The sequence below is a fragment of the Pleurodeles waltl genome, chromosome 1_2 (genome assembly GCF_031143425.1).
Source record: "Pleurodeles waltl isolate 20211129_DDA chromosome 1_2, aPleWal1.hap1.20221129, whole genome shotgun sequence".
NCBI lineage: Eukaryota > Metazoa > Chordata > Amphibia > Caudata > Salamandridae > Pleurodeles > Pleurodeles waltl.
Genome location: NC_090437.1, coordinates 1,295,688,770 through 1,295,712,777, shown reverse-complemented (window position 1 = coordinate 1,295,712,777; position 24,008 = coordinate 1,295,688,770). Strand labels below are relative to the sequence as shown.

Genomic DNA, 24,008 nt, shown 5'->3' with positions numbered 1-24,008 from the left:
GCGCTACAATACAAATGAAAAGTATGTGCGGGGTGGAGGGCGGCTATGGAGAGATGAAGGGCACTTTTGCTGGGTGGTAATGAGGGAATCCGAGGAGGAGGGAGTGGGAGCACCAATAATGATTGTTGGACTGGGCGCAGGAGGTGCTAAAGATTGTGACGAATGGTATGTGACAAGGTGTTTTTTGAGTGTCTTGAAAGAACGTGCTGATTGAGGGAAGAAGCGCAGGTAAGGTGGCCTCTACTGTTGCACGTATCTCACACACACCATCGATTTTGTGACTGTCTACGTAGGCTAGTGTTTTAGAGCAACAGTTTAGCCAATAGCAGAGATGGCATCTTGATGGATGACTGCTGCCGTCACTCGGGTTATAGAGGACAGCTCTGACATAGGATCAGAGACTGAGACATCAGATACTGAGACAGCATCTGAGGGATAGGACAATGGCACAGACTCTGGGAGTGATTTTTCAGTCGGAGGAGTCCCATTCGATAACTCCTCTTCCAGTACATTATGAGGGAGGTGATGAGGACTGTCCTGCTGTCCCTTCGTAAGCAGTCTGTGCAACTGGGTAATAGTGGGTTAGCCCAACCCAGAGAGCAGGTGAATGCGGCTGCATGTAGAGAGAGAGAGAGTGCTCTCTTGGGAGCTCCCCAATTTAGTTCAGCCCCAAATTCCACCGCCCAAATCGTATTGTGGAGACATCAAAATTATCTATTGCAAAACAAACTGGTTTTGTAAGGCAGGCACCTGTGTTTTTGGTCCTGGGTTCGGCGGCCATATAGAGAAACACACTAAACCCAAATATGTCTGGAAACTAGACATTCGGGGGAGTCCACAGAGGTGTGACTTGTGTGGATTCCCCAAAGTTTTCTTACCCAGAATACCCTGCAAAGCTGAAATGTTGAATAAAAACTCTATTTTTCTTGCATTTCTGTCACACAAACTACAGGAATATGCTGGGATCCACAAAATTCCTACCACCCAGTGATTCCTCACCTGTCCTGATAAAAACACTACCCCACTTGAGCGCCTACACCTAGTGCCTGCGTCAGGAATGGATCACCCCAGGGTCAACAGCTGCCTCATGTAAGGACCAACATTGACCGTTGTGTGATTTATTCCTGTCGCGGGCACCAGGCCTACCCACACAAGTGAGGTACCATTTTTATCGGGAGACTTGGGGGAACGCTGGGTGGAAGGAAATTTGTGGCTCCTCTCAGATTCCAGAACTTTCTGTCACCGAAATGAGAAGAAAAAGTGTTTTTTTGGCCAAGTTTTGATGTTTGCAAAGGATTCTGGGTAACAGAACCTGGTCAGAGCCCCACAAGTCACCCCATCTTGGATTCCCCTGGGTTTCTAGTTTTCAAAAATACGCTGGTTTGCTAGGTTTCCCCAGGTGCCGGCTGAGCTAGAGACCAATATCCACAGGTAGGCACTGTTTCCTATGAAGAAATGTGATGTGTCCACGTTGTGTTTTGGGGCATTTCCTGTTGCGGGCGCTAGGCCTACCCACACAAGTGAGGTATCATTTTTATCGGGAGACTTGGGGGAACGCTGGGTGGAAGGAAATTTGTGGCTCCTCTCAGATTCCAGAACTTTCTGTCACCGAAATGTGAGGAAAACGTGTTTCTTTAGCCACATTTTGAGGTTTGCAAAGGATTCTGGGTAACAGAACCTGGTCAGAGCCCCACAAGTCACCCCATCCTGGATTCCCCTAGGTCTCTAGTTTTCAAAAATGCACAGGTTTGGTAGGTTTCCCTAGGTGCCGGCTGAGCTAGAGGCCAAAATCTACAGGTAGGCACTTTGCAAAAAACAGCTCTGTTTTCTGTCAAAAAATCGGATGGGTCCACGTTGTGTTTTGGGGCATTTCCTGTCGCGGGCGCTAGGCCTACCATCACAAGTGAGGTATCATTTGTATCGGGAGACTTGGGTGAACGCTGGACGGAAGGAAATTTGTGGCTCCTCTCAGATTCCAGAACTTTCTGTCACCAAAATGTGAGGAAAACGTGTTTTCTTTAGCCACACTTTGAGGTTTGCAAAGGATTCTGGGTAACAGAACCTGGTCAGAGCCCCACAAGTCACCCCATCTTAGATTCCCGTAGGTCTCTAGTTTTCAAAAATGCACAGGTTTGGTAGGTTTCCCTAGGTGCCGGCTGAGCTAGAGGCCAAAATCTACAGGTAGGCACTTTGCCAAAAACAGCTCTGTTTTCTGTCAAAAAATGGGATATGTCCGTGTTGTGTTTTGGGGCATTTCCTGTCGCGGGCGCTAGGCCTACCCACACAAGTGAGGTATCATTTTTACCGGGAGACTTGGGGGAACGCTGGACGGAAGGAAATTTGTGGCTCCTCTCAGATTCCAGAACTTTCTGTCACCAAAATGTGAGGAAAACGTGTTTTTTTAGCCACACTTTGAGGTTTGCAAAGGATTCTGGGTAACAGAACCTGGTCAGAGCCCCACAAGTCACCCCATCCTGGATTTCCCTAGGTCTCTAGTTTTCAAAAATGCACAGGTTTGGTAGGTTTCCCTAGGTGCCGGCTGAGCTAGAGGCCAAAATCTACAGGTAGGCACTATGCAAAAAACAGCTCTGTTTTCTGTCAAAAAATGGGATGTGTCCACGTTGTGTTTTGGGGCATTTCCTGTCGCGGGCGCTAGGCCTACCCACACAAGTGAGGTATCATTTTTATCGGGAGACTTGGGGGAACGCTGGGTGGAAGGAAATTTGTGGCTCCTCTCAGATTCCAGAACTTTCTGTCACCGAAATGTGAGGACAACGTGTTTTTTTAGCCACATTTTGAGGTTTGCAAAGGATTCTGGGTAACAGAACCTGGTCAGAGCCCCACAAGTCACCCCATCTTGGATTCCCCTAGGTCTCTAGTTTTCAAAAATGCACAGGTTTGGTAGGTTTCCCTAGGTGCCGGCTGAGCTAGAGGCCAAAATCTACAGGTACGCACTTTGAAAAAAACAGCTCTGTTTTCTGTCAAAAAATGGGATGTGTCCATATTGTGTTTTGGGGCATTTCCTGTCGCGGGCGCTAGGCCTACCCACACATGTGAGGTATAATTTTTATCGGGAGACTTGGGGGAACATAGAATAGCAAAACAAGTGTTATTGTCCCTTATCTTTCTCTACATTTGTTCCTTCCAAATATGAGAGAGTGTGTAAAAAAGACGTCTATTGGAGAAATGCCCTGCAATTCACATGCTAGTATGGGCACCCCGGAATTCAGAGATGTGCAAATAACCACTACTCCTCAAAACCATGTCTTGAGCCCATTTTGGAACTGCAAAGGTTTTCTTGATACCTATTTTTCACTCTTCATATTTCAGCAAATGAATTGCTTTATACCCAGTATAGAATGAAAACCAACTGCAGGGTGCAGCTAATTTATTGGCTAAGGGTACCTACAAGCCCTATATATCCCCGCAACCAGAAGAGTCCAGCAGACATAACGGTATATTGCTTTCAAAAATCTGACATCGCAGGAAAATATTACAGAGTTAAACATAAAGAAAAATGGCTGTTGTTTTCAGCTCAATTTCAATATTTTTTTATTTCAGCTGTTATTTTCTGTAGGAAAGCCTTGTAGGATCTACACAAATGACCCCTTGATGAATTCAGAATTTTGTCTACTTTTCAGAAATGTTTAGCTTTCCGGGATCCAGCATTGGTTTCACACCCATTCCTGTCACTAACTGGAAGGAGGCTGAAAGCACCATAAATAGTAAAAATGGGGTATGTCCCAGTAAAACGCAAAATTTGTGTTGAAAAGTGTGGTTTTCTGATTCAAGTTTGCCTGTTCCTGAAAAATGGGGAGATAGTGATTTTAGCACCAGAAACCCTTTGTTGATGCCATTTTCAGGGAAAAAACCATAAGCCTTTTTCGGCAGCCCTTTTTTCCCATTTTTTTTGGAAAAAACGAAATTTTCACTGTATTTTGGCAAATTTCTTGGTCTCCTCCAGGGGAAACCACAAACTCTGGGTGCCATTAGAATCCCTAGGATGTTGGAAAAAAAGGACGCAAATTTGGCGTGGATAGCTTCTGTGGACAAAAAGTTATGAAGGCGTAAGCGCGAACTACCCCAAATAGCCAAAAAAGGGCTCAGCACTGGGGGGGGAACGGGCCAGCAGCTAAGGGGTTACGATAGTAGCCATCTTGTTGTCGAGGCATAACTAAAGTATAGTCGAAAAATAATTAAAGCATAATAATGTAAGCATACTTGAAGCAACGAGGGAAAAGCAAGGCAAACTAAGGTAAACAAGAGAAACGAAAATAATACCACAAAAGGAAAGAATAGCACAAAAGGAAAGCACAAGGGTGCAAATAAATGCAATCATACAGTCAGATTCTAAGTATACAGTCTGCATCTTGTGCTAGATTTGTTGGATGTAGTTGGTTGATCTTTCAGAGTAGTGTTGGGACACTCCTTGGAGTAGCCACTCACTCCACAAATAATTTCATTCATTAAACTAAAGCTTAGCCTGAGCTCAGCAACAGTTAAAATGAATTTAAATTGAAATACAACTGAATGAACAAGATACTAGCAAGTTACAAAGCTTAAGCAAATACAAACAAGTAAAAGCAAGTAAGCACAAGTACAAGCAATACTCAGCAGTATGGAGAAGAAAATGGGTGAAAACATCAGCAGAACTGGGCAGCTTAACTGCTTCCTGCCTAGAACGTGACTTTGAATTTCGCAAACTCCACCACGATCAAGAACACAAACCTGAGCAGAATTAATAACATCACAATATATGACATTCCAGAAGAAAACGAAGTCCTTCTTAACAGGCATTCCCTTAAACATCCAATGCGCTAATGGACTGGGCCTCCCTACATCATCCACCAACTGGTATAATTATGAACTTTCGAGAATGCAATGAAGGCTGCCTCAGTATGTAGACTGTAAAGAAATATGAAATACTCACTTGGTGCAGCAAATAAATGTATCTTTCACAGGGCCTGGTCAAAACAACATCAGTGATAAAGAAAAACAAGGTCATCAGAGATACCCCCAGCAACAAAACCTGACACTCCTATGATGCTGCAATACCTCCATTGATGCCATCATGGAAAGCACATCTACTGCAATATACTTTCCCAACACATTCCAAAAAGTATTGAAGAAACTAATCAGGGATAAAAATCTAGCAGCTATTTGGTTCATCACCAGCTCTACCAAACAGAAATGTACAATCTGTTTCAACCCCAACAGGTCACACATGACAATCGACTATCTTTTTTACTTCCAAACATCTTTTCAACACCATAACAGAAGCAAACATTGGTTCATTCCCTTTCCCGCTACCTGTTCCACTCTCTTTCACGTTTGCGAGCATGAAAGTTGGAATCAAGTACCCCAAATAGCAGTTCAAAACAGCACTCGGGCAATACCTTGACACTGTCCTGCCCCTCAAACCATTCACCAAAGAATTCTTCAACAATAGCTCCAAAACAATCTCAAAAGAAGTTGTCTGGGATGCCTACAAATCAACTCTACAATGGGAGATACTCGCCCCAGCCACCAGAAAGAAGAAGAAATAAGAGATAATAAAGCAATACAAGAGGTACTGGTAATTACCAGGTGAAAAAAAAAAATCCTGCTACGAGTGTTTCCCCGGAGCTCATTATCCCGAATTAAGAGGCTACTTATAAAGAGGAACTATGGGCCAGATGTACAATGCTTTTTACTGGTAGCAAATTACCTGACTCGCCGAATCAGGCCGTTTGCAACCAGAAAAACGCATTTCTGGATGTGGAGACCCCATTGTGCGATTCAGTAATCCATTACCAAATCGCAAAATGTTTTTGCGAATCACTATTAGGGAGGGGCATGCCAAGGACGTCCCTTCCTAACAACGAGCCACAGAGATTTTTCTGCAATTGCAGTTATCACCAACTTCAAGTTGGGGGTAACCCATTCGCAAATGGGAAGGGGTCCCCAAGGGTCCCCTTCCACTTTGTGAATGCAAGCAAAAATATTTTTTCAGAGTAGGTAGTGGCCCCACGGACCTCGGCCTACTCTGAAAAAATGAGAAGAAAACTTTTCATTTTTTTGTTTGAAATGCATCCTGCTTTCCTTTAAGGAAAACGGGCTGCATTTTTTTTTTTAACTGCTTTATTAAAAAGCTGTCCCCAGCAAGCCACCATCCTTGTGATATTTGGCCTTTCCCAATGGGTTGCAAATTGCGACCTACCTCATGAAATTTGATGCGGTAGGTCTTTGTGAGCCCATTGGGAATCGCTAAATGTGTCTGAGACACATTTGTACATTTCATTTTGCGAGTCCCTAATGGCGACTCGCATAAAGTTGCAATTAGAGACTCGCAAAACGAAACGGTCATACATCTGGCCCCCTATTTCTTAGGCCATTACCGTGTACTCAAAGTGATCCTTGTTGCATGTACCATATCTACAGGCATGAGATCAGACTTACCTCTTCCAGGTCTTTCCTGCTAACACAGCGATCAGCAGCAGGAGACAAGTAGCAGTTACAATAGCGACCCAGGCTAAGCTCTTGTAGAAGTAAACCTCCTCAGCAGCTAGAATGAGAGGGGATAGATAGGGAAAAGACACTTCAACAACAGTGTGTGGGAGACGTAAATGGCGTGGGGACATGGGATGTGATACTGAATTAAACCACCCTCTCTAAGAAGGACTGCACAGCAGAGGTAGACAAACTTTTGCACAGTTTGAACATTTTGCATTGGACTATGAACTCTGATCAACTTCTCTTGCTGAAAACATTTGTGGAGTAATTTACATGCAAAATTGTTTTTCTTCTACTGACTAGAATATCTTATTTGAATTTGTTTAGCATGTTTTTTTAAAGCTTTGCAGGTCCCTGAAGTTCACGAAGATTTCAAGGTTTAAAATAAAGCTTTTCAGAAAAAAGTGACAACTTCTCACACCCTAAGCTTACAAGCTCCACTTCGTATAATTTTTACCAAGTTTCTCTTGTAATATCTGCATGACACCGTTATTATTGACTGCTTGTGCAAGCAAAGGCACTTAACTGCATAGCATCTCCCATCTACACTGGTGAGGGCAGTGCTATGTGGATTTTGACATCTCTTGCCCCTTCACTTGCATAAAAGATACAATCCCTGCTTACCCTGTACATTGAAGTACAGAGACGCTGTTGTGGAGCCCAGTGTGTTGTTGGCCGTGCAGACGTAGTTAGCAGAATACTCAACTTTGGCCTCAGTTATTGCCAGCCGCAGTGAGTTGTATGAAGAGGATATCCTTAGCCTTGGGTCCCAGGTGCTGTGGGAGCTGGTGGAAGCGACAGGTTCATCATTCTTGTACAAGGTTAGTACGGAGGCAGGGGCGCTGTCAACCGAGCACTGTATGATACCCAGCCGCCCTCCCTGGGTCTCCAGGAACGAAGACGCTTGGAGGTCTCTGGGAGCATCTAGACATGAAAAAGACAAATACTGCTCAGTGTGATCAGAGACAGGTTCCTAGTCATGATTTATCAATTTAACCAGGTGTGTTGTATGACGTCAGCAACAACCAACCATATGGTGTAAAACACTTGATGCAATGATACACTGAAACAATTTCTGTACACATGAGGATTCATTGACTCCTGCTAGACCTATCTTAGACAAGTTACTTGAAACAGCTCTTCCGAGAAGATGATGGTCCACTTAGGGCATCACAGATTTCCTCACCGTCTTTGCTTCCGCAGCAGCTTGAAGCACAGAGATAAGTGCTCTCTACAAATTCTTATTTTTATTTTGTTTTTCTGTCTGGAAATGTTGATGTTGGATTATATTAGTTGAATCCAAGTTTGAGCGGAGACAAACTTCTAGAAAATCTATGTACAATAAATTTATATAAAATACGTGTAGGGAGTCATCTGACTGGCTTTGGAGTAGATCACAGATTTGGTGGGAGTGAGTGAAAAATATTGGAGTGGGTGAAGATCTTTCAATTGGTTGGACTCCTGTAGTTACTAAGGGCCAGATGTATCATTATATCCAATAGCGATTACCTAATTGCGATTTTTGGGGAATCGCAATTAAGTAATCGCTATTGGAATGTATGAAACTCCAGGAGTTTCATACTGCGATTCATTAATATTCATGAGGTAGGTCGCAATTTGCGAGCCATTGCGAATGGATGCAATCACAGGGATGGTGGCCTGCTGGGTTTGCAGACCACAATGTCTGTGATTGCTTTTCAATAAAGCAATCTATTTTTTTTAAAATGCAGCCTGTTTTCCTTAAAGGAAAACGGGATGCGTTTAAAAATGAATAGTTTTCTTTTCATTTTTTAAGAGTAGGCACGGGTCCGTGGGATCACTGCCTGCTCTTAGAAAACGTTTTTGCATGCATTCACAAAGGGGAAGGCGTCCCTTAGGTACCCCTTCCCCTTTGCGAATGGGTTACCACCAATTTGAAATTGGTGGTATCTGCGATTGTTTTGCGACTGCGTTCACAATCACAAAACAATCATACATATCTCTGCGATTCGGTATTAGGAAGCGACGCCTTTGTCACACCCCTTCCTAATAACGAATAGGTATGTAGTCTCAAATCCAATTTGCGATTCGGTAACAAGTTACCAAATTGCAAATTCGATTTGTTACATACCAAAATGCAGTTTTGGGTCGTTTGCGATCGCAAAACACTTTGATACATCTGACCCAAAATCCCATGATTCCAGGAGGCAGGCAGAGGAGGAAGTGAATCTTCATGGGTTTGTTCCTTTCTCATGCATTTCTGATGGCATGCAGTGGAAAAATAAACTCTATGGGCCACATGTATGAAAGGATTTAGCATTTCTTAACGGAACGAATTGCAATTTCTGTCCGTTAAGAAATGCTAAATTGCCTCTTCAGATGTACAAAGGCCAATAGGGAATTGCAAAATGCGATTTCTATCGAGTAGAAATCGCAAATTGCAGTTCCCAAATAGGAAATCGCAAATAGGAATTTCCTATTTGTGATTTCCTCAGCACATGTACAAAGTATTTCCTGAATGCAAAATGGGCACTTAGGAAATGCTATTACCATCGACTCCAAGTTGACATAACCATGTGCAAGTTTAAACAAGCATTTGCAATGCAACGGGTCTCGCGTTTGCTCATGTTAGAGCTGATAGCGTTGTAAACTCATCACCCGACTTTTCACCTATCGGCAAAAGTGCATTTATGCACGTAACCCGAAAAAGTGCAATTAACTATGTAAAGTGCTCGACTTCTGCCAAGCGAAATCGCGCTAATAAATTAGAGAAAAAGTAGTCCACGAGCCGGACAGAAAACAGCGAGCCTCGCATGTTTTCTGTACTTGGTCGATGCGCTCGAGGCGGGCTAGCCACCGGAAAAGGCATGACATATGCATGCCTTAGACTAATGAAAGCAAGCAGATTTTAATAGGCAAGCCCACGAACCAATGAAAAACACGGACGTGACGTCGACAGGGCTCCGAGCCCTTTTCTAAACACGAAAGCGTCTCGCTGCGATACGCATGCGCGAGCACATGCAACGCAGGCTCGACCCTAAAAATGCATTCAAAATTTATTTTTAAAGTGCCACGAGGAGCACAAATGTCCCTAAGGCATTTGTACGCCTTACATGTGCTCTGCTCTTTTTAGGGGTGCATCGGGGGGCATAGACCCCTAGGCAACCTTGGGTTTACATTTCCTAATTTGTGATTTCCTATTTGGAAATCGCAAATTTGGAAATGCAAAACCATTCATTCCTATGGGCCTTTTTCCTATTTAAGAAATGCTCATATGGGCGTTTTTCGTATTTAAGAAATGCGCCAATAGGAATGAATGGTGTAGCATTTCATAAATGCTAAGGCCCCTGATTTATGCCAAAGTGGCACAGCGCAGTACTGTGGCAAAAATAGCAGCGCCACGCTGCGCCACTTTTGAAATGCAGGGATGTGCCATATTTACAGGAATATGGCACACCCCTGAGTTTCCCCCTGCTCCGGCTCTGAATTAAGCTGTCCGCGCCAACACAGGCACCCTTGCACTATAGGGCAAGCATGTCTGCGTTGAGGACAGTGATTGTTTATGTGCAGGACAGTGGCGATTTGGCACTTTTACGTGTACTGCAGAATGAAACACACATAGAAGTAGCAAATTGTAATTTTGAAATGATTGTTTATGTGCAGGAAGAGACACCCTCCTGCACAGAAAAAATGATCCGTGGCATTTTGCTTCTTCTATGTGTGCTGCAAAATGCAGCACACATGGAAAAGGCAAAAAACGAGGAGGAATACAAGTATTCCTCCCTGTTTTGCAATGCTAACCCCACCCCTAGGGTGGTGTTAGTCTTTGGCGCTGCCACAGATTTACGATTACTCGTAAATCTGGGGCAGCGTCAAAAGCAATGGGTGTGCGGTGGAACGCCCACTGCAACACCCATTGCACGCCCCTCTGACACAGAAACTGCATCGGAGGGTCTATATTTAAAAGGAGGCGAAACGTCACACAAAGTGGCGTTACACATCCTTGTAAATATGAAGCAGTGATTAGCACCACTGGAGCGTCACCAAAAAGTGGCACTCTGGTGGCGCTAAGGGCTCTCAAATCTGCCCCTAATTTCCTAATAGCGATTCCTAGTCGGTAGGAATCGCTATTAGGAAATCTCTATTTTTGTAAATTCCATTTTGCATTTCCTAAATAGCGATTTCTTAGGAGTTGCTATTTAGAAATGCAAATTAGGAATTTCGAATATCCGGCCCTAAATCTTTTATATGTAAACTGGGGACCAGGTTGCTAATCTACACCCAACACGGGACAGAAAAGGGGCAGGGTGGGTTCCAGGTATCGTGATGGGAAAACTAGTTGTACACAGAAGCTAACATGAGTTTTGGGAGAAGGAACCAGGAACAAAGGGCATGCAGATTTCCATATAAGGCACACCATATTCCAGGTGAGTTTCTACTTCAACAAACTATCTTAATCTTGAACATTAATCCAGTTAGATCTACTGAAGGAAGTGGTTAAGTGAAAGACCAGGGTAAAACATGGATCTCCTGGTGGGCTGCAGAGACTTTCCTGAAAAGGCAGCTTTCCTTGGATAGATATTTAGAAATAGCTGTGTATAGATGTAATTGTATATAGGTAATAGGAGCAGTTGAAGGCCACCTGAATGTGTAGAAACTCTTATATTTATTGCAGGGTTGCCCATTGTAAAGACCTATGCAGCTTTGAAATATAGGAACCTACCATATAAGTTAGGTTAATAAAAATATTATCTTTGTAGGGTTTCTTATTACACGTGGACCTTATTTACTGAGCAAAGAAAACAACTGAATGACCTGTGTCTGTTTAGAATGCAAACTGCAATTGCATTTGAGAAAACCTTTTATGCCATAAAATATACAGATTTTGGAAGGCACCTGTAAGGAAATGCCTCCTTGGCATGGTTACCCTCTAACTTTTTGGCTTTGCTGATGCTAACTTTTGATTGAAAGTGTGCTGGGAGCCCGCTAACCAGGCCCCAGCACCAGTGTTCTTTCCCTAAACTGTACCTTTGCTTCCACAATTGGCACAGCCCTGGCACTCAGATAAGTCCCTGGTAACTGGTACCCCTGGTACCAAGGGCCCTGATGCCAGGGAAGGTCTCTAAGGGCTGCAGAATGTCTTATGCCACCCTGGGGACCACTCACTCAGCACATACACACTGCCTCACAGCTTGTGTGTGCTGGTGGGGAGAAAAAGACTAAGTCGACATGGCACTCCCCTCAGAGTGCCATGCCAACCTCACACTGCCTGTGGCATAGGTAAGTCACCCCTCTAGCAGGCCTTACAGCCCTAAGGCAGGGTGCACTATACCACAGGTGAAGGCATATGTGCAAGAGCACTATGCCCCTACAGTGTCTAAGCAAAACCTTAGACATTGTAAGTGCAGGGTAGCCATAAGGGTATATGGTCTGGGAGTTTGTCAAACACGAACTTCACAGTTCCATAATGGCTACATTGAAATCTGGGAAGTTTGGTATCAAACTTCTCAGCACAATAAATGCACACTGATGCCAGTGTGCAATTTATTGTAACATACACCCAGAGGGCATCTTGGAGATGCGGGAAACATCCTTTTTTATGACTTTTTTATTACGAAAGTCGTGGTTAACGAAAGCGTAACAACGCTTTTTTTAACCACGACTTCGTATTTTTGTGCCTTAACTACGTATGTTCTGAACAACGAACATGCGTGGTTAAGGTACAAAGAAGGGAGTTGGCGAAGGTAAGTGGTGGGTTTAGGTTTTGGGGTGGGGTTGTGGGGGTGGGGCGTTTTTGGTTTTGGGGAGGGGTTGGGGGGTCAGGGGGTTTTAGGTTTTGGGGTGGGGTTGGGGGGGTGGGGCGTTTTTGGTTTTGGGGAGGGGGTGGGGGGTTAGGGGGTTTTAGGTTTTGGGGTGGGGTTGGTGGGGTGGGGCCTTTTTGGTTTTGGGGAGGGGGTGGGGGGTTAGGGGGTTTTACGTTTTGGGGTGGGGTTGGGGGGGTGGGGCGTTTTTGGTTTTGGGGAGGGGGTGGGGGGTCAGGGGTTTTTAGGTTTTGGGGTGGGGTTGGGGGGCTGGGGCGTTTTTGGTTTTGGGGAGTGGTTGGGGGTCAGGGGGTTTTCGGTTTTGGGGTGGGGTTGGGGGGGTGGGGCGTTTTTGGTTTTGGGGAGTGGGTGGGGGGTCAGGGGGTTTTAGGTTTTAGGGTGGGGTTGGGGGGTGGGGCGTTTTTGGTTTTGGGGAGTGGGTGGGCGGTCAGGGGGTTTTAGGTTTTAAGGTGGGGTTGGGGCGTTTTTGGTTTTGGGGAGTGGGTGGGGGGCAGCGGGTTTTAGGTTTTGGGGTGGGGTTGGGGGGGTGGGGTGAGGGATGTAGGGTGAATGGTGCCTATTGCTAATGATTTTCTCAGGAATGCCTTTACAACGAAATATCGTTGTTAAGGCATTCGTGGTAAAATCATTAGTAGTAAGGACGAGGTCGGTGTTCCGACCTCGTTGTTAAGGTTAGTAGTTGTTTTTAATTCGGTGTTCCGTCATATAATCTAGAGATGCCCCCTGAATACCAATCCGACTTCTAGTGTAGGCTGACCAGTTTCTGACAGCCTGCCACACACCAGATATGTTGCTGGCCACATGGGGAGAGTGCCTTTGTCACTCTGTGGCCAGGAACAAAGCCTGTACTGGGTGGAGGTGCTTCTCACCTCCCCCTGCAGGAACTGTAACACCTGGCGGCGAGCCTCAAAGGCTCACCCCTTTTGTTACAATGCCCCAGGGCATACCAGCTAGTGGGGATGCCCCCCCCCCCCCCCCCTCTGGCCACTGCCCCCACTTTTGGCAGCAAGGCTGGAGGAGATAATGAGAAAAACAAGGAGGAGTCACCCACCAGACAGGACAGCCCCTAAGGTGTCCTGAGCTGAGGTGACCCCTGCCTTTAGAAATCCTCCATCTTGAGTTTGGAGGATTCCCCCAATAGGATTAGGGATGTGCCCCCCTCCCCACAGGGAGGAGGCACAAAGAGAGGTGTAGCCATCCTCAAGGACAGTAGCCATTGGCTACTGTCCTCCCAGACCTAAACACCCCCCTAAATGTAGTATTTAGGGGCACCCCAGATCCCAGGAAATCAGATTCCTGCAACCTGAAGAAACAAGAAGGACTGCTGACCTACAAGCCTGCAGAGAAGACGGACAACGATAACTGCTTTGGCCCCAGCCCTACCGGCCGGTCTCCAACTTCGAAAACCTGCAACCAGCGACGCATCCGACAGAGACCAGCGACCTCTGAAGCCTCAGAAGGCTGCCCTAGACTAAAGGACCAAGAAACTCCCGTGAGCAGCGGCCCTGCTCAAAACCAGCTACTTCTTTGCAACAAAGAAGCAACTGCCAAAGACTGCACGTTTCCCGCCGGAAGCGTGAGACTTCTCACTCTGCACCCGACACCCCCGGCTCGAGATTCAGAGAACCAACATCTCAGTGAGGACTCCCCGGCGACTGCGAGCCCGTGAGTAACCAGAGATGACCCCCCAGAGCCCCCACAGCGACGCCTGTAGAGAGGATCCAGAGGCTCCCCCTGACCGCGACTGCCTGTAACAAGGGACCCGATGCCTGGAACCAGCACTGCACCTGCAGCCCCCAGGACCAGAAGGAACCGAACCTCAGCACAGGAGTGACCCCCAGGCGACCCTCTGCCTAGCCCAGGTGGTGGCTGTCCCGAGAAGCCCCCCTGTGCCTGCCTGCTCCGCTAGAGTGACCCCCGGGTCCCTCCATTACTTCCTATCTAAAACCCAATGCCTGCTTTGCACACTGCAACCGGCCGCCCCTGTGCCACTGAGGGTGTATTTTGTGTGCCTACTTGTGTCCCTTGTGTGCTCTACAAAACCCCCCTGGTCTGCCCCCCGAGGACGCAAGCACTTAACTGCTGGCAGACTGGGACCGGAGCACCCCTGTTCTCCATAGGCACCTATGTGTTTTGGGCACCTCTTTGACCTCTGCACCTGACCGGCCCTGAGCTGCTGGTATGGTAACTTTGGGGCCGCCTTGAACCCCGAATGGTGGGCTGCCTATGCCCCAGAACTGAGACTTGTAAGTGTTTTACTTACCTCCTAACCTAACCTTTACTTACCTCCCCAGGAACTGTTGATTTTTGCAGTATGTCCACTTTGAAAATAGCTTATTGCCATTTTTACAAAGACTGTATATGATATTGCTTTTATTCAAAATTCCTAAAGTATCTAAGTGAAGTACCTTGCATTTAAAGTGTTTACTGCAAATCTTGAACCTGTGGTTATTAAAATAAACTAAGAAAATATATTTTTCTATATAAAAACCAATTAGTCTGGAGTAAGTCTTTGAGTGTGTGTTCCTCATGTATTGCCTGTGTGTGTACAACAAATGCTTAACACTGCTCAGATAAAATATGGGGTTTCTATCCAGTAGATCCCAGGGTCATCATCAGAGGCTACCCTTTGTGAGTTCCAGCACAATGGCCTGCATATGCTTAGGCTAGTCAAAGAAGTGGTTCTTCTAGGATGAAGAGAGCTTTAGAAGTTGACAGTGTCCATGCCCATGTCTAAAGTTTATTCCATTTCTAGTGGAGGATGAGCACAATGGGGAAAGCACAGATCAACTCCCTGCAGGTCGACTATATCTCATAAGTGGTATTTGATGGGGTCTGAACGTTATCATTATTTTCAGCTGAGGCTTGTTTCGCGGCACGCATCCATTCAGCACAAAGAAGCCTAGTATAAAAGATACCCCTTCAAAAGGATGGGAGGGTGGCTGCAGAGCAATCCACACACATTCAACCTCTGGTGTGTTTGACACAGATGGACAAGAACAGGCAAAACAATAATACAGGTAAGAAAATAATAACTTAAAAGATTCAAACTAAGTTAGTAAAAAATATAAAAGAGAATATATAAAATGTGACAAAAAGTTGAGTGTAGCTGCATAATAAAATATACACTTTTAAAATCAATCAATCACTTGGATTTGTAGAGCGCGGCTGCATCTCCTGTGAGGTTCTCGAGGAGCTGGGAGGACGAACTGCCAGTTCTCCTATTGGTTGAACATCCAAGTCTTGAGGTCCTTCCTGAACTGCTGGAATGATGGTAAGGCTCTGAGGTGCAGAAGGAGGGTGTTCCAGGTCTTAGCCGCCAGGTGGGAAAAGGGGAGGTCTCTGCTGTTCATCCGGCAGATGCGACGTGCGGCTGCTAGGGAAAGTGATTCAATCAATTAATCAATCAAGGAATTTGTAAAGCGCACTACTTACCTGTGAGGGTCCCAAGGTACTTAGGTGGAGGAGTGGGGGGGGGGCTGAAGGGGGGGAGGTGCTGCTACTGATCGAACAGCCAGGTCTTGAGAAGTCTCCTGAAGGTAAGGAGGTCTTTGGTATGACGTAGGTGGGTTTCAGAGCGGAGTTTCCTGATAGGATGGTTGAATTTCATTCGAGTGTTGAGATACGCCTATCCTTCATCCTGTAGTGCCTTTTCGACATGGGTGAGAAGCTTGAACTAGCATCTATCGAGAATGGAGTTTCCCGAGGTGAGGGGTGATGTGAGTCCGACTGGGGAGGTTGAGGATGAGGCTGGCTGAAGTGTACTGAATAGTCTGGAGTTTCATCATGAGTTGTGCTGTAGTTCCAATGTAGAGGGAGTTGCTGTAGTTTAGTCTGCTGGTGACAAGAGCTTGTGTGACTGTTCGCCTGGTGTTGGGTGGGAGCTATCTGAAGACTTTCCTGAGCATTCGGAGGGTGAGAAAGCAAGCGGAGGAGACAACGGTGACCTGCTCCTTCGTGGAGAGCTGGCTGCTGAGGATGATGCTAAGGTTGTGGGCATGTTCAGTGGGTTTGGAGGTTGAGCCTTGCTCAGGTGGGTACCATTTGTGTGTCCTTGCAATTCCTGAAGATAAGCACTTCTGACTTGTCAGTGATGCATTTGAGACAGTTGTTGTTCATCCAGGCCGCCATGTCTTTCATGCATCTTCGGAATTTGTCCTTGGTGGTCGTTGGGTCGTTATTCAGGGAGAGGATGAGTTGGGTGTCGTCCACATAGGACCCGATGTTGAGTCCGTGGCTCGTGACGATGTTTGCCAGGGGAGTCATGTATACGTTGAAGAGGGTTGGGTTGACGGACACTGCAGGTGATTTTCTTAGGGAGCGAGGAGTAGGGTGGGATGATGACCTGCGTCCTTCCTGCTAAGAATGAAGAAGTACATTTTAAGTTGAAAGTTAGCAAAATATTTCCTTGACTTCTGCACCCCATATCTATACTCTGTGAACCTGTGCAGAAACTGTATACACATCAGAGTGACAGTATGACACTTTTGATTGGTCATGGTTGTCTATTAAACAATTTCCATGTAGCATAGGTTTGGTCAGCAGGCTTCCATCCTTGAAGAATTCAAAAATACCAGATGAGGGGGCGCTACAGGTCTAGCAGCAAGATGACGGCACATTAATGCTGCTCTGCCTGCAGGGAGCATTAGTTCTTCATTTATCCGCTGAAATTACTAGCATCTGACCTCCACATGTGCAGCAGATGATTAATCGGTGGAACTGAACGCTATGGAGCCGAGCCGAGACACAGCGCTGCCCCTAGCTGACAGTCAGTGATGAGGCCCAAAGGAGCCATGCTGCCTGCTACGCCACACGGGGTGGGGATGTACTGCGGCAGGCCTAAAGGTTCGGTGGCAGAGGCGTGGAGTACTCTGACCTGGCAGAGGCCGGACTGCCTATGTGCTACGTGGACGCTGGTGCTGTGGACAGTCCTGCGGGTTAGTAGCCTTGGGGAGGAGGCGCGTGTGAGGTCTGCAGTGCTGTGGACCGGCTGGCAGTGCGCGGAGGTGGGCACGGAGGCCAGGAGGGTGAGCTGTGCTGAATGGAGCCGCGTGGGGCACAGCGATTTCCCAGTATAGCCCGCAGCCCCGGCATCTGAGATCCTTAGACCCCCTCGGGCAGACACCGAAGACAGATAGATGGCAAAGGTGTGGGTCCCGGGATGTGGTGGTAACCCGGCCCTCTGTGTCCTCCGACAGCACCGGTGCAGGGGGCACACTCAAGCATTGGCCGCTTACATAAGAGTTGCTGGGGAGGACGGCGATGGAACAAGTTGGCTGTGAGTGGCTGTGGGTGTGGCGGCATACTGAGGAGGCTGACCTGTATTGGAGGGGGTAGTGAGTGATACTTCCCCCTCACAGCCTGCCACTTCCAAATCTGCAATCCATTGGCCACCTTGGCGGGCCGTGAAGCGATAATGGGGTTGAGGAGGCGCCCTGTTTCCATTGGTGGTGAATAACAGCGTGCACAGAAGAGAAGTAGTACTCACCCTGGACACTGTCTCTGCTACAGGAACTGTGCTAACAATAAAATGATGCAGGACTGGTGCTGCAACGTGGCTCTGGGCCTACTGAGCATGGGGTAGGACTGAATCTGAAGCTTCACAAACACACCACTACCTCTGCATGGTGCCGCCTGAGACTCGTGGGTGGCCAAGACTGAGCCCCTGGAAAATACATACAATTACTGCAGAGCAGGTGTGCTGGGAAGCAGGAGCCAAAACCCTATACGAATTGGGGTGTTGAAACACTTCACTGACACTGCAGCTGGCTGACAATTAGAAGCCCCTGTGGGACTAGTGTGGGCCTCAGAGATCCCCCCTCTGTACTTATCTCTAGGATGTGTCTGCCAGTGGCCCCTTGATTTGTGTAGTGCCTAGTCGCTCATCAACTCGGCACTATCAAATTGTCAGCCCAGTGGGGGGAGCACCAACTCAGCTACAGGAGCCTGGGTGACTTGCACCACTGGTGAGTGCGTCCTCCACCTCTCTCTTGAGCTCACTCGGGGGTACGGTGGCGAATGCCTTCACTATCGGGAAAGCAGACAAACACAAGTCATGTCTTACTTTCGAACCATGGCGCTCCACCCCGCTCCCCTTCCTCAGCATGCCGTGTCGGACTCAGAGCAGGATTTGTCCACCAAGCAGCCCCTGCCCTTGGAGGCTACACTAATGGCGATGCAGCAGAGTTTGCAGTCCATCAATAATAAAATTGATACCTTCAAACTAAGAATGGATACCATGTTGACAAAACCTGACAAGCATGCAGTGCGGCTTACTGCTGCAGAACAAGGCATATCCACCACAGAGGATGATGTGCAGGCCATCAGAACCAAATGTCTAAATATGGAGAAAGTGCTTGAAGTAATCCAAGCGAAAAATGAAGACTTGGAAGCGCGATCACGGCGCAATAATATACAAATTATGGGAATTCCCCTATCAACCAACACAGGCTGGCAGGAGAATTACGTGGAGGATATGCTGTGTGAGATTTCTGGTACGGAACAACTGGCCTCAATCCTCACTGTGGAAAAAGCACACAGATCCTTGGCGACTAAACACCCCTGGGTGCTCTGACGCAGCCGATCATAGCCAAACCCCTAAATTATCGTGATCTACATGTCGTACTTCACCTCGCCAGGGAGAAACAATCCATACAATACCAAGGAAACAAAGTTGCCTTTTTTCCAGATTTCTTGGTAGTGCAGGCTAGCCAGCGGGAGTACTCCCAGGTCAAAAAACGCTTACGAACAGCCAACATAAGCTATGCTATGCTTTATCCAGCCCACCTCCGTGTTGACCATGACGGAAAACAAAAAATGTTCACCTCGCCTAAAGCAGAGATGGACTTTGCTCGACCCATAACAAGGGATAGAGGTGGTTTGCCGTCGACTACACTGCAGCCTGAGGATGATGGACAGGCTGAGTGACATAAGGATGTCTCCTATCTAAGCAACAGACAATAATGGAAACTACCACTGTTTTTTTCCCACTTAGATACAACTGTAATAGGTGCGTTGGACTGCACATACTTGCTGTATTGGTGATTGCCCAGGTGAAGTCTCTGTCACCCATTGTGCGATGGTGGAGCCATGATGCCCTGGATTTCGGCTCCACCCAGCTGCCCTAAACCACAGTGGTTCTCGCATCGCGGGGATACTCCTGGAGCTCCTGCAGCCTGATTTATTTTAGTTATCTTGACAATGCATTCTCTATTATAACAAATGTCATTGTCAAAATTTCAATCCCTGCCACCCACCGTTCACCGGGAGTTCGTGGTGTCTAGCAGCCCAATGAGGTTACGCCCCATTTTCTGCCAATTTCTAATTTGTGATCTGTACTCGTCACATTGTTCAGTTTGTTATTTTTTCTGAGTTTCATTTCTGTGTTGTGGTGTTTGCAACAGAAAGGCTTTAGCATGGTTGGGATGCTGAAGTGGAGGGAGAAGGGAGTTATTTTCTAGTCTGGAAGCGATTTTAACACCCACCACAACTCACAAGCTACCAAGACTGGCATAGCAGTCACGGTTGCGAGATAAGTTGCAATGCAAGATCAAGCATCCACCCTGGCCTGCACTGCAGGGCACATTAGACTATTAACCTGGAACATGTGAGACCTCAACAATCCCAAGGAAAACTGATAGGTCTTTGGTTATTTAGGTAGGCACTACATCCAAGTTGCCCTCCTGCCGGAGACACATCTGGTGCCCTCTGAACAGTTGACTGTAGGAGGGAAGTGGGCTAACACCCAAATAGCCTTCTCCTACTCCTCCAAATCTAGAGGCGTACTGTTGCTGGTCAAGAAAGGGGTTGCCTTCACATTGACCCTCTGTGAATCCGGGCAGATATGTCATTGCCAGGTACACTAGCTGGGACAGCTATCACAATTGTCAATTCCTATGGCCCCAACACCGAATTCTACTCTAGAGTATGGGGCAGATTACATTCCCTGCAGTCATCCGCAGTGACCCCCGACCTGCTTCGGGCCAGGAGTACACTTCGGCTCCACCTGCCTGCCTCCGTGCCCCTGCCGTGACTGCCACTGATGAAGTTCGAGGCCCTCCTCCACCCGCAGGCACCCGCCTGCACCTCATCCCTGGTGCCTAGTGGTAGGCATGTCTGTTATTTCCTTCTACAGATTGCTTTTCATTTTCTGCATTTAGTTTTCATTTTTTAGAATTTGTATTTGTACCTGACTGTGCCCTTTTGTGCCCCGCTTTGTATTGCACTCCATTTTGTGCCCGTTTCACTTTTTTTCCCAGCCGAGCCCAGCCCCTGCGTCTCCTGCGGCCCCGCCCCCTCACACCCCCATTGGACGCACCCTCCCACCTCCCAGCTGCTCCTCCCTCCCATCTCCCCTTCTTCATGGCGGCCACTGCGCGGAGCCTAGTGTGACCCCCTGACCTGCTTCCGGCCAGGAGTACACTTCGGCTCCACCTGCCTGCCTATGTTCCCCTATCCCTGCCGTGACTGCCACTGATGAAGTTCGAGGCCCTCCACCACCCGCAGGCACCCGCCTGCGCCTCATCCCTGGTGCCTAGTGGTAGGTGTGTCTGTTATTTCCTTCTACAGATTGCTTTTAATTTTCTGTGTTTAGTTTTTGTTTTTTAGAAATTGTATTTGTACCTGACTGTGCCCTTTTGTGCCCCGCTTTGTACTGCGCTCCATTTTGTGCCCCTTTTCTCTTTTTTTCCCAGCCGAGCCCAGCCGATGCGTCCTCTGCGGCCCCGCCCCCCTCGCGCCCCCATTGGACACACCCTACCCCATCCCAGCTGCTCCTCCCTCCCACCTCCCCTTTTTAATGGCAGCCGCTGGCAAGCCCGTCTGCACCCGTCCGCACCTGGACCGCGCCCAGCGCCTGTCCCCCTGGTCCTCGCTCCTCCAACCCCCCCGAAGTACCACTACTCCTCCACTGAACTCCTTGCTCTCAACCCAGGCCCGCATCCCGCCTGTGCCCAGGCCAACCCCATACACACACACGGACCTTTCTCATGCCACTCCTGCCACTTCTCCTGCACTCACACCAACAACACCAACAAGCACCGCAACAACACCAAACCACGCAACCACCTCAACTGCATCCTCCTTAACACCCGCTCCGTCCACAAGCATGCCATTGAACTTTGAGACCTACTCACCACAAACTCCCCTGACATCGCCTTCCTCACTGAAACATGGATGAACCCCTCATCAGAACCCGACATCGCCATAGCCCTCCCAGAGTGTTACAAAATAACCCGTAGAGACCGCACCAACAAACCAGGAGGAGGTATTGCCATAATACACAAAAACTTCATCAAAATCCCCACCAACACCAACGACTCCCTAGACAACGCAGAACACCTACACTTTCAAATACACATAAACACTAACACCACCCTTAGAGGAACCCTCACCTATAGACCACCAGGACCCCGCCCCCCATTCTGTGACACCATCGCCGATACCATCAGCTCCCACGCCCTCTCCTCCACAGACTACATACTCCTTGGTGACCTCAACTTTCACCTGGAAAGCACTCACGACTGCAATACCACAGCCCTGCTGGACAACCTCACAAACCTCTGCCTGAAGCAACTGGTCACCTTACCCACCCACTCAGCAGGACACATGCTAGATGCCATCTTCACCTCCAGCAACCACATCACCCTCACTCATACCACCGAACTCCACTGGACTGACCACCACTGCGTCCATTTCTCCTTCATGAAACCCACCACCCACCACCACCAACTCACCAGACCATACCGCAAGTGAAACAAGATCTCCAACCTCTCACAAAATCCACCGCCCATCACCAGCGACCCCAACACCGCCGCCCACAACCTCACACGATCGCTAGAAACCTGCGCAGACTCCCTCACCCCTTGAAAACAAACAACAACACCCGCACCACCAAGACCACCCCCTGGTTCACCAAAGAACTTCAATCTTCCAAACGAGAATGCTGAAAAACTGAGAAAGCCTGGCGCCAAGAACCCTCAATGAGCAACTTCTCCGCTCTCAAAATAGCCATGTGCAAACACCACCAACTCATCCGGACCACCAAACAATCATACAAAGAACGCATAGACAACAACACACACAACAGCAAGGAACTCTTTGCCATCATCAAAGATCTCACCAAACGCAAATCCTGCCCCATCGACCCCCCACACTCCCAAGACCTCTGCAACTCCCTCTCCAACTACTTTCACAGCAAAATCGCAGACATACACGACAGCTTCACAACACCCTCATCATCAGCACCCACCACCGCCACCGCCACCACCGACACAACCAACACCACAACACCCTACCGCATCAACTGACTAATCACCTGGACCCCCACCAACGACGAAGAAATCGGCAAAACCATGAACTCCATCCACTCAGGCTCCCCAACAGACCCGTGCCCCCACAACATTTTCAATAAGGCCAGACAAATCATCGCTCCCCAGCTCCGTGCTGTCATCAACAGTTCCTTCAACACAGCAACCTTCCCAAACATTTGGAAGCACGCCGAAGTCAACGCTCTTCTAAAAAAAATCAAAGCAGACCCGGAAGACCTCACAAACTACCGACCCATTTCTCTTCTCCCCTTCCCCGCAAAGGTCGCTGAGAAGATAGTCAATGCACAACTATCTCACTCCCTTGAAGAAAACAAAATACTCCCCACCTCCCAATCCGGATTCCGCAAGAACCACAGTACTGAGACCGCCCTCATTGCCTGCACAGACGACATCAGGACCAGAGTGGACAAGGGCGAGACTGTCGCCCTCATCCTCCTAGACCTCTCTGCAGCTTTTGACACTGTATGCCACCAAACCCTTCGCGCACGCCTGTCCGACGCCGGAATTCGCCACAGGGCCCTGGACTGGCTCACCTCCTTCCTCTCCGAAAGAACCCAAAAAGTTTGCCTCCCTCCTTTCCAATCTACAGCCACCAAGATCATCTGTGGGGTCCCCCAAGGAGCCTCTCTCAGTCCCACCCTCTTCAACATCTACATGGCTCCTCTCGCCAACATCCTCCGCCCCCACGGCATCACCATCATTTCTTACGCTGACAACACCCAGCTCCTCATCTCCCTCACCAAGAACCCAGCCACCACCAAGATTAACCTGCACGCCGGACTCCTCGACACCGCCAAATGGATGACAACAAGCCACCTCAAATTGAACTCAAACAAAACAGAGATCATCATCTTCGGCCCCAACAAGACAGCATGCAACGACTCCTGGTGGCCCACCACCCTCGGACCACCCTCAGCACCCACCACCCACGCACGCAACCTTGGCATCATACTGGACTCATCCCTCTCTATGACCCAGCAAATTAATGCCATGTCATCCTCCTGTTTCAACGCCCTTCACATGCTACACAAGACTTTCAAATGGATACCCCTAGAAACAAGAAGAACAGTCACCCACGCCCTCATCAGTAGCAGACTGGACTACGGCAACGCCCTCTACGCTGGGACCACAGCCAGACTTCAAAGAAAACTTCAGCGAATCCAGAACGCAGCCGCACAACTCATCCTCAACCTCCCTCGCCACAAACACATATCCACCCACCTCAGATCCCTACACTGGTTGCCCATCAACAAAAGGATAATTTTCAAGGTCCTCGTCCACGCTCACAAGGCCCTCCACGACACCGGACCGGCCTACCTCAACGAACGAGTAAACTTCCACATACATACTCGCCAGCTCCGCTCCGCCGACCTCGCCCTCGCCACAG

General features: G+C 48.0%; 1 protein-coding gene across 2 annotated transcripts in view; it reads right to left on the bottom strand.

The window, feature by feature from the left end:
* Positions 1-24,008, bottom strand: part of SIGLEC1 (sialic acid binding Ig like lectin 1) — a 278,498-nt gene that overhangs the window by 26,188 nt on the left and 228,302 nt on the right. For both annotated transcript variants that reach the window (XM_069205241.1, XM_069205252.1), the window contains 2 exons: positions 7,117-7,416; positions 6,439-6,544 (listed from right to left, as the gene is read on the bottom strand). In XM_069205241.1, the coding sequence (XP_069061342.1) occupies positions 6,439-6,544; positions 7,117-7,416 (406 nt within the window). The remainder of the gene's footprint in view (positions 1-6,438; positions 6,545-7,116; positions 7,417-24,008) is intronic.